Raw genomic sequence first — 11,822 nt, forward strand, 5'->3', positions numbered from 1 at the left:
TCTCTATTTGAAAACCAAGTGTGAGATTTTTACTTATGTTTTCTTGCTAAACAGCTCCCATAAATACATACAAAATGTGTCATTTATCTGATATATGTGTAGGCATCTTGTTAACTGTCCTTATTAAAATACTTCGTCACAAGGTTATAGCGAGAGACTATCAACTTATTATTACATTTGTAGCATTCTTTTAATTACATTTTTTATTTTTTTTTTACTATTTTCATATTTATTACATAAGGAATATATAATATTTTTTGATATTTACAGGATCTATTTCCAAAATATAATAGACAAATATTATGTCCACACATAGGTTTATGATTAAATTAAATTCTGTTATTTAAATTATTACATCAATTAGTAGATAAATATAATATCAATAACAGAATACTTTTCATTATATTATTCTGCAATTTTCTATTTTTTAATCATTATACAAATTTAGAAAAATACATACACTGTATTTTGCAACAATTAAATAAGAAATATATGTATATATATAAAATCAATAATTTATTAATATTATATTAAATTGATAGACTTAATATAAAGTAGTTTTTTGAGAAAACACACACACACACACAAAACAAACGTTTTAAAATCCAAATAAAATTATTTATTGCATCTTATAATATATCCCAAAAATGCAATTATTTGAATTCTTATAAATTTGACATGATTTTGATAAAACAACATGTTGAATACATTAAACATTTTATTGTTATTTTTATTCTCACTGTTATAATTTTATTAAATGATAGCCTACTTATAAATTTCTTAACATTATCACACACATGTGAGTGTTTCTTTAAAACACAAAGATAAAAGAGCTTAAAATCTTGGATATTGTGCAACATTATATTTATATTGAAAACTTATCATATTATATCAAACTTGCTTTATATGAATTGTTTTATATGAAATAGATTATAAGAAATACATTTATTTTTAAAAGGGAGAAAGGGGTAGAAAGAGAAATATACATACAAGCCTACAAGTTAAATATTTTTGTGCTATATAGTATTTAAAATACATTATATTTTATGGAACAAATACTTGTGGCTATTCGTGTTCACTTTGGTAGCCAAACTCGAACTTTTCTGAAAAGAAGGAAACAATATTTTTCCGTTTATTATTTTAATCTTATTTTGATTTAAAATTTAAATAGCTTTGACTTTTCGTAGATAATTTATATTAATGTTATTTATTGTACATTTTTCATCTTATTGTTCATCTTATTATATCTCACCATATTCAATATTAATGTTATTTCGAATACATAAAAATTAAAATTAATTTTTTTAATATTATTTTGTTAATGGAATTATTAATTTTTATTTAATGTATATGTAGAAAAAGAGATAAAATTAGGAATCATACAGAAAATTTATTATAAACATTCCTATATCAGCTAATTAATTAAATCTCTTTTCCCAAATATCAAACAACTAATAATTCTCTTTTAATAAAAATTAATAATTCTCTTTTTAACTACATTGAAATATTATCTCGTATAAATCAAAATTTGTCAAAGTATCCTTTAAAATAGACTCTATAATACATTTCAAATATAGCGTATTTTTTTTCGAATTGATATCCAATGTAATAAATTTAATCAATATAATTATTAATTTGTTAAAAGTAAATGTCTGTACATATTAAGGTTGAACATTTAGATATGCTAAAATAATCTATACGTATAAACAATAAGTAATATAGAAAAAAATCTATGAAATATAATTTATCAGAGATTTTTTTAATACTTTATTTCGTGTTTAATGTTGTTTTAAACATAACTACATAATTTTACCACGAAAAGTCAACAGAGGATTTAGTAAACTAAATCTCATTTCTAAATTTTTAACATCCTCTTAATTGATATTATAAAATCACATATCAATACATTAATTATCTTATAACAATCATTTTCCATTCTGACATCTAACTTAAAGTTTATATTGTCTACATGAAAAAAAAATGTACACATAAACATCATATAGATCGTAAACATCCATGTAGACGTAATTGTGAAATCTATGGCATAATTTTGGTATATATTTGGTATATATACGAGAATTCTCGCAGGTCGGTAGCAATAGAGGTGGTGGCGGGGTGGAGCTCGAAGAAGGGATGAATGGAACGGCAGCGCTGCGGCGCAGCGTCGGGGCTGGTCAGGCAGGCGCCATCAGTGGTGGAGCCATTGAACCAGCACCTATCGCCACTCTCGTAATATACAAGGATGATGCTGGATTCGGAATGAAAGTTTCTGGCGACAATCCGGTCTACGTTCAATCCGTGAAAGAAGGTTCGCATCGAAGCTCCATTAATTTGCATGAATAGCGTCACTTTGCATAATTCTTATACAAATACGTCAATATTGCTATTAGTATACTAGGGTGGGTCTAAAGGGTTTCCTGTTTCATTGTAACTCTTATCTATCATTTATGCATAAATTAGATTAGATTTTAGACTGGATTAGATCTATTATGTTAAAGTACAAACTAATGAATACTTTTTGATTACAGTCTTCAACAAGATTGATACACTTGTTCCACTCTTGTATGAGTTTCAAGATTCTCTCTCCGACTCTTGACTTAAATCATTCTTCAACAATATTTGTAATCGTTGCATTATGTGAAAATTAAGATTTTCAAAATTCCTGAGTTCAAACAAATGAAAATTAGAGGTTTTAGAGAAGATGCTCCATAATGTTTCAATCAAATAATTACAAAAGATTATAAGTTTAACATGCACAGTGAGGTCTAGCATTACCAGGAAAATTCACAAGAAAGGTCTTTTCTAAGAAAAAATTTCTACATATCTTTCTTCAAATTGTCTCCTTCATGCGATGCAATGCAGAATGCTTAAAAAATAATTTAAATATCAAAAGTCTGGATTTTTTAGCAAGAGGGAATCTTCAAACTTGTGCTAAAACAAGTATATCAATCTTTTCAAAGATTATATTGAAAAGTAATTGTTAGTTTCTATTTTAACACGATAAATTGAATTTGTGCATAAGGTAAGGTGTAAATAAAAATTATAATAAAACAAGGAAACTTATTCTTTGCACTCTAATACATACACATACACTTGGAAATTGCTATAAATATGATATGATTTTTGCAGATGGCGCAGCAGCAAGAGCCGGTCTTCACGCAGGTGATAAAATAATCAAGGTGAATAAAAATGAGTTAATTATTGAAATTTAATAGAAAGCAAAGATCTCTTTAATTATTAGATTATTGATTACTTTTCCTTTAATATGTGTTATTTACTTTAATTATATCATTATAGCTGTGTGCAACTTTATATACACTATGAAAAAGTTCTATTTTATATATTGGAACACTCGATGTATATAATTGCATGTAGATTGTTTTTATCTTGTGCTCGTATTGTTTTTTGCATTACATCATTACAGCTAATAGCATATTTGTAGATATATATGTATTGTGAATTCTCCCAAATTTATATCCAGATTTTACATGGTAAGATCTTCCAATTAATTTAGATTTCTTTCCCTTGACAGAAATATCAAAACATTAATCGACTTTTTGAGTTATTAGTTGCAAAAGATAAAATAATGTTTTAATAAACTTTAAATATGACAATGTATCTATATATATATATATATATATATATATATATATATATAGATACATAAGAATTATATAAAATCCTTAAAATAAAAAATATATATATATATATATATATATATTTTATTTTAAGGATTTTATATAATTCTTTTGTTATTATAATACAACAAGTGGTTGTTTATTATTTTGTATTACAAAATAATCTATTGTCAGATCGTAAACAAATTTCAATATTTTACCATTGTCAAGTTTTTAACGTTTAAAATAAACTGTATAGACTATATATTAAGTGATTTTTAATAAAATAATTAAAAATTACTTATATCAGTTTTGCAGATAAAGAATAATATGCTTGATGCAATGTTTTAATGTATTATACAGCAGTAGTTTTTTTACTTTCTTTTTTTTCTTGTGTAACAAGTTGAATATAATTTTAAGCTTTTCAAGGTTTATGCTGTACATGAGATAGTTCAAAATTTTTAAAAGAATTTATAGAATAAATGTTACTGTGTGCATAATTAATGTTAATTAATTATATACATTATGACATTTTTGTTATTATTATTTTCCAAAAATATCGTTAATGTATATGATTAATTAACATTAATTATGCACACAGTAACATTTATTTTATAAATCCTTCTAAAATCATAATATCATGTAATCAAATGTGAAATAATACATATTAGAACAATGTAAAAAGAAGAGATGATAATGAATAGGAGAATGTAAAGAATATAAAAGTTTGATTGCTAATTATTTCATGTGAATGTACAAACTTATTAATATTAAATTGCTTGAAATGCAAGAGAAGGAGAATTAAAATTCAAAAATTAAAGATATTTAAAAAATAATATAACTATTCAACTATATTACATATGATGTAATAAGTAGTTTTTTTTTCTTTATTTTTATTAAAGGTGAATGGAGTTAACGTGATGCAGTCTACACACATAGAAGTGGTCCAGCTTATAAAATGTGAGTATTCTTTGTTTTTGCTTAATTCTTTATTTTATTAATTAGATTGAAGTCTTATTGATGTTAAGAGGTATGGTACTATTTGGTGTGTGTGTGTGTGTGTGCATTTTTATTTTCTATTTCTTATTAAAATATTATATAATATATGTTAATGGTATATAATATAATATATGTTAATGATATTGTAATGTATTTAGAAAGAACTATATTTTAGAAAGAGAGAGAAATGTTGTTTTTGTAAAAATTTTATATAATTCTATATTCTTATATAGAGTTTTATATTTACTACATTAGAAGATTTTATGTATTGCTTATATTTTATAAGCAATAATTAATTATTAGCTAATATTTTATGTATTGTTGGATCCTAACATTTGTAAATATTATTTTGTAATTTTTCTTTTGTTTCATGAATAATAAAAATCCAATTATATAAGTATCTTTTTAATCAAATTTTTTTGATGAAAAGAATTATTGTACATCGATGTCTTACATAATCTTACACACAAACATATACATACATACGAAAATTCAAAGCATAAGAATCATTTCCAATGATGTAAGCATGCAGGTTTATAGCAGTGACCGTTTCAGTCGTCTATTTCATCTCGATCGCACGCAGACGTGACGCGTACACGAGCTTTTAACACATTGCGTTTGTTCTACAGATGTATCTCAGAATCGCGTAATACTGTGCACGGCATGATTCGTGGCTTAAATTGTATTTTATTTGTCTTTTTCAACTGTTGACAAATGGTGTTCAAACTGTGTCTGGTAATTGTTGTTAACATTACAATAGAAATACTTTTATATAAATACATGTAATTAATACATATGCAATATTACATGAAATGTGTATGTATATAGTATCCTGTATATATTTAAACTCAGAGATGATTCAAGTTTATTTTCGGATGCGTGTGTTTATCATTTATACGATATTTTTCAATAATATTACAAATTATGGACAGTAATTCTATTTGCTTGCAAGAATACTTTTAATATTTCTCATTCTCTTATAGCATATTATAGATTGAATTTGTAAATTTTCGTTTCTAAGTTTTATTTTTAAACTGCTATATTATTGGGGATAATTATATAATTATAAGGATTAATTTATTAATTTTTTGTTATTTTAGATATATAAATATTAAGTATTTAAAAAGTTAGAATACAACAGAAACAGATGGAGTAATAAACAAATAAGTTAATATACTTATAAAGATTTTATATTTTTTACAAATGTTAAAAAAATTAAAGATCTCGAAGCTTTTTTCTCTAAATCTAGAGTGTTGGTGAAAGGAATATTTGCTTGAATCTTGCTCTTTTATATATCAATTACATATATATACAGAGAAAAACTTTTTTGTTGCAATATGCTTTTTTCAATATACAAATAAAACCAATGACACTCAAACAGAAATTAACACTATATAATATCTTTTTGCTTTATATAAAATAATTCAAAATAAGATAAGTTGCTGGATAAGAATAGAGATATATTTGTGATATTTTAAACTAAAGATATAAAAGAAACAATGAAAAATATAAAGAATATGAAAAAATAGGAGCTAGGATAGAATGTGATAAGATTAATAGGGGTGAATATGATAAGATTAAGATATTATAAATTAAGTTTATTCTTATATTTATATCATTTATATATAATGATAACTGAAATGATTCAACTTTGTTGTAGCATCGACGCAAGTGGTACTAACGGTGCAACAGAAGCCAGTGGCAGCGAGCAGCGCAGTGGCAGTGACGGGGGCAGCGACAACAACAGCGACAGTGACAGCAACGACAGCTTCCGGTCTGCAAGTCGGAGTAGTCGGTGCTGCGACGAGTCAGCAGCATCAACGTCCGGTCAGTTTGTCGGCGGCAGGAAACATGTCACCGTCGCAAACGACCATGTTTCTTCACAGAGCATCCACCGCACCGGCAGGCGGTGCTTCGTGTAATGCTCGAATCACGGGTCCACAACCAGTCGATGTAAGTAGAAGAGCGTATCATTCACAAATAAGAACAATCACTTGTGGAGGAATATTACGGAATTACGGGATTATACGAGATTGAATTAGGTGGAAAGAGGACGCTATTTATGAGATACGTCAATTGGAGATATTTTGAGTCTATTTATAAACGCATGTAATAATTTATAGACTGTACTCTCTATCTTAATTGTAAATGACATGTGCAGATATTAGGAAACTTAATCTCTTTTCTGTTCTCCCCAGCGTCTTTATCTCTTTAACTCTCACGTTAGAGAGAGCGAAGATAGTGCCGAAGCTTTCTTTCTTTTTTTAAATGGAATATTATAACATTATAATGTAATTAAATCTATAATAATAATAGAAAAAAATGCAAAAGTATTATGTGGCACTTTAAAAAAGAAAAATGATATGATTCAAAATGCAAGTGAATCACGCGATTATTCATATACCCATAAGATATATAAACTAATATCAGTATCCTAATACTATTTCAAAAATTGATAAAAGGAATATAAAAAGATAAAAGAAATGTTAATAAAAAGATAGTGTTCTAAGTGTCTATATATTATTATCTTATAGTCTATATCTTTATATTACTATTTATTCTTTAAATATCATTCTTGCTTTTTACAGCTTGAAAAGAAGCGACAATTGGAAACACAAAGAGTTAACACATTCCAGCTTATGTTGGAGAAAGAACAAAGCTATGTAGATAAATTACGGAGCGAGTTGGCGAAGGCTGGCACTGGTAGCGGAAACGTCAACGTTGCGACTGTACAGACAGAATTAGCGGGTGCCGAAAGAAGAGTGCGCACCCTGCAGGAACAGCTCGCAGCGATTAGCACGAGTAATGAACAGGTCTGCTTATTTCTCTATATCATCTCCTTATAGGAGTTATATGTTAAATTTCATCAACATCTACGTGCACCTTTATTGGACAGAAGGATTAACCAATTTAATGAGAAAAATGTTGGCAGTATACCAACAAGCGGCATTAAGTTGCTCGTGTTCTGCCGGCAGAGACTGCCTTTAATTTGCGTTAATTTGTGTTGCAAATTTGCCAAATCTGCTTAATTTTTGCCGCTGAATTTTTTTACATTTCTATCGGTATTCTGTCAGCATTGCATATACGCCAAATCCTATATCGAATTTGTAGCCTTCCTGCCGACAAAATTCGTAGCAGAGACACTTTGTAAAATCTGTTCTCGACAAATTTGGCTATCTGGGTATCTAATGCATCTAAGAGTTCGAAAATATAGGTTGTAATTAAGTGAAAAAGCTGGTGAAGAATTAAAGGAAAAAAATTATTTTAAGTTAGAAAGTTCTAATAAACATATATCAGTAAACATGCACTTGCTAAAAAACGATATACATTATATATTGATTATTTCAAGGAATTGTGTGATGAATGCATTTATCGATCGATATTATTCTATTGATGGCAAATGTTTGATAATTTAATTAGATTATACAAGAAATACTTAAAGAAATATGATACATTTTATGACACATATGATAATATGTTTGAAAATGCTTTTATAAAATATTATTCCTAAAAAGCGTCGGACTTTCTTTTCGAGTGTAATGTTATTTTTCATATAATATGAAAAAAATTCTTTATGGTTTTAATATCAATAAACAATAATATCTCTATATCTGTATACGAAATAAAATATTCAAGAAATATAGAATGCGAAATTTTCTTAATATGAAGAATAATATTTTTTGAGGAGGCAGTTTTGGAGTTATATATTTATTTGAACTTTTTAAAATTGAATTGCTTACTCGATCCCAAGCTAGTGTTCTTTTGTTCTATATTCTGTATATTATTATAGCCAAGACTCCAAGAAAACGCCTGTAAATCTGACATTTAATCTTATCAATGTGGCAAATGGGTTAATACAGACTGATCTGTTATAAGGTACAACTGGAAGATGAGATAATTTTGAATGACAATATTTTTCGTAAATGTAAATATTTTTTTCTTTTTATACAAAACTTTATTTTCAAAAAATCAGAAAATAAATTTCTTTTCTTCGTTTATGTTATATCACTTCTAACGATGTGAGAGGAGAAGCGGATAAATCGGTAAAACAAATGGAACAGTTCAGCTTCTAGAATATGAATAAAAATATAATCTTAATATTTTACACAATTATTTTCTATTATTTTTTATACAAAATTTTTAATACTTATTGTTATTTATTTCTTACTTATATATTTATTTAATAATCGTTATTGAATATAGAATATTGCATACATATCGAAAGATAGTTCAAAATTGTCTAAATTTAGTAATGGCAGTTATATTAATTATATTATATTAATTTCTCAATCTTCACACAAGCAAAATTCTCCTTTTTAATAACAAACCTTTTTAATAAAAAAAAATTTTACTTTACACTTTTCTTTTTTACTTTTTAGAGAATTGTTTCTTTTTCTAGTTGTACTACCGACAATAGACCACCCTGTATATCAATTTACCGTGAATGCACCGAAGCTTTCGCCCACTTTTGCTAACCCATCATTGTGTCTTACAGCTTTGCCTTTTCGGTAACAGCAATCTTTTGTTGTGTCTTACAGCTTTGCTCGTTGGTAACAAACACCTCGTGCTCCTCGGGCTATTACCCACTCTCAAATAACGGCAGTGGCGCAGACGTGCCACCCCCACTGCCGTCGCGTAAATCCTTATCCATGCAAAGTCTCTCTCCACCGCCTTTGCCTCCCAGACCTCCACCCGCCGCAAATACGCAAAATACAGCCCAGCTGGAGCTGGACCGACATCTGTTGACTCATTTAACGCCCTCAACTGTCAGTCACAGTATTCCTAACTCTGTAAGTAGCCTAATCATCCGATACCATTATGTTAATATCCATTATTTAATATTTATGCTCGTGCGGATAAATGTATATATAATACATAATAGTAAAGTGTCACAAGAAAATCAGGGAATCTTAGAACTTGAAAAATTTAGATTTTATAAATAATTGTTAGTTTCCTCCCTCGCAGTGTTTAAAATTAACTTACACACTCATGTACTGATTGTTTATTAATCAAATAATTTTTTACATCTTTAATATCTAATTTTATAATTTAAATACAATAAATTCTAGTTAATTGGAAGTTATAGTTAAATTTAAAGTAAAGAAAGTTATAAATGTTATATATAAAGTATAAATTAGAGCTTAATAAACATACTAGGAACACATATGTATTTGCTATATATCCAATCTTTTTTCTTTTTGTATATAAAGGTTGACATAATGAAATTTAATTATACAAATATTTTTTTTATGAAAAATAATTTTTATAAAACACTTTCTGGAATAAATAGCCAAACTGTAAGATAACAAACAAACTGTAACATAACTTATAACATATATATACATATATATTATGTATATTAATAATTATTCATAATGAATTATTTTTCAGTTTTCTCAGGATGCCAATTTGAGCGCTTCAAACGCGCTCACCAAACATCAGAGAACAAAGTCGAGTCCGGAACAATTAGGAACTACAGCGATATCTCCGTCAGAAGCTAGTAGACGTTTGATCGCATCTGAATCGATGAACGATCTATCTCCTCCAAGACACTTCAGACACAATGATATCGATGTCAATGAATTACAGCGTATTACACCACCGGGGACACCGCCGCCTCCGTATCCAGCCCCCATTTTAGGACAAGATCTTTTTTCATCTACGCCAAACGATGTAAATATTTTATTAACTTTAACCTGTTTTCCCTTATATGTGTATATCGTTGTGTATATCGTTTATTGATTTTCTTATTGAGATTCTTGAATCATTATATAACTATATTGAATTATGATGTTAAATGCAAAAAGAAACTATAAAAATTATAATTTTTTTCTACACTGTCAAAGTTGAATTAATTTTTAGTTTTATATAATCAATGAGGGGTTAGAAGTCTTAAACACTTATGTTAATTAATATATATTATACATGTTGTATATACATGTTGTAATTGTGATAGTTTTTTTACAATAAGCATATAATAAATTTGAGAATTTTAATAAAAATATATTAATTTTTCTTGATTTTACTTTTAAGATCAATCTTTATTCTACATTTTCAATTTATTTTTTATGACTTGTTCTATTAATTGTATTATTAATATAATGGAAAATTATAAATACAATTATATAACAAAGTTTATAATTTATATATATATAAGAATATAGAATATATATATATATATATATATATATATATATATATATATATAATTATGTAAATATATCATTTTTATTTTTTTTATTTCTTTATAACAAGAATTTTTTTTGTAATAGACACTCGCAACTGATATCATTCCTGGATTGCCAGCGTTCCAACAACCAATTATGTCAATGGAAGAAGATGATGTTAGTGATCAAGAAATTGTAAGATATTATCTAAACATTTATGTCTGAGAAACTTTCCAAGATCTTCAGATGTTGACTTTTTAATGCTTTCAGGGTCAATTAGAAGATCACGGACCGTTCCAATCTTTATCTAGGTTGTGGGGGCATCATGCACATCTTGCTGTATTTATTAATTATGTTTTATCCAATAGCGATCCTTCTAGCCTGGTATGTAAAATTGTTGCTGGTCATTTATTATACGCAAAAAATGTGACAAATATAAGAGTATATAAAAATATAAATTATAAAATATATTTATATTGATATATTCTTGCAGTTATTTTATTTGATAACGGATTTATACAAGGAAGGAAATGCCAAAGAAATGAGAAAATGGGCATATGAGATTCATTCTAGTTTTCTAGTACCTGGTGCAGTAAGTGTTTCACGCACTTGATACATAATATAAAAAAGAATCTTAGAATTTATAGTTTAATTTCTTTTCTTACACATATTTTTTTACTTTACATTCTTTATTTTAATAATCTTTTGTAACATGTAATTATAGTTTGTATTATCCTTTAATGAAGGATTCTATAAAATAACTTTACAATTTAAATGTGTATTTTTTAAAAGATATTGCATCTCATTTAAAATTCAAATTCAATTCATATTATTTTTAACATTTGTAAATAAATCTTACATAAATATTGATTTTGATATAATAAATAGTACTTTTTTTTAGCCATTACGTCTGCATAATGTAGATGAAAATGTTGCAAATGAAATAGATGATGTTCTCTTGAAGGAATCTGATAAAGAAGAAATTCTTAGAAAGGTATTGAATAAACTAATTTTAGATATATTGTCTCCGTGTAAAATG

At 26.8% G+C, this 11,822-nt stretch overlaps 1 protein-coding gene across 7 annotated transcripts in view; it reads left to right on the top strand.

Moving 5' to 3' along the window:
- The window catches only part of LOC105251006 (rho guanine nucleotide exchange factor 12), a 34,604-nt gene that overhangs the window by 1,509 nt on the left and 21,273 nt on the right, over positions 1-11,822 (top strand). For 3 of the 7 annotated variants that reach the window (XR_889165.3, XM_011257474.3, XM_011257475.3), the window contains exons 2-12: positions 2,089-2,308; positions 3,130-3,179; positions 4,520-4,577; positions 6,277-6,569; positions 7,205-7,429; positions 9,155-9,406; positions 10,008-10,289; positions 10,889-10,978; positions 11,054-11,167; positions 11,277-11,375; positions 11,685-11,777. Coding sequence is in view for 6 of the 7 variants with exons in the window: in XM_011257474.3 (XP_011255776.2) it covers positions 2,134-2,308; positions 3,130-3,179; positions 4,520-4,577; positions 6,277-6,569; positions 7,205-7,429; positions 9,155-9,406; positions 10,008-10,289; positions 10,889-10,978; positions 11,054-11,167; positions 11,277-11,375; positions 11,685-11,777 (1,731 nt within the window). In the remaining variant the exon portion in view is untranslated. Of the gene's footprint in view, positions 1-2,088; positions 2,309-3,129; positions 3,180-4,519; positions 4,578-5,210; positions 5,352-6,276; positions 6,570-7,204; positions 7,430-9,154; positions 9,407-10,007; positions 10,290-10,888; positions 10,979-11,053; positions 11,168-11,276; positions 11,376-11,684; positions 11,778-11,822 lie in introns of those variants that run through there. The other 4 variants (XM_011257476.3, XM_025409431.1, XM_025409430.1 and 1 more) reach the window with 3 other exon arrangements.

The sequence above is a fragment of the Camponotus floridanus genome, unplaced genomic scaffold (assembly GCF_003227725.1).
Source record: "Camponotus floridanus strain SB8 unplaced genomic scaffold, Cflo_v7.5 scaffold264, whole genome shotgun sequence".
In the NCBI taxonomy this organism is placed as follows: domain Eukaryota; kingdom Metazoa; phylum Arthropoda; class Insecta; order Hymenoptera; family Formicidae; genus Camponotus; species Camponotus floridanus.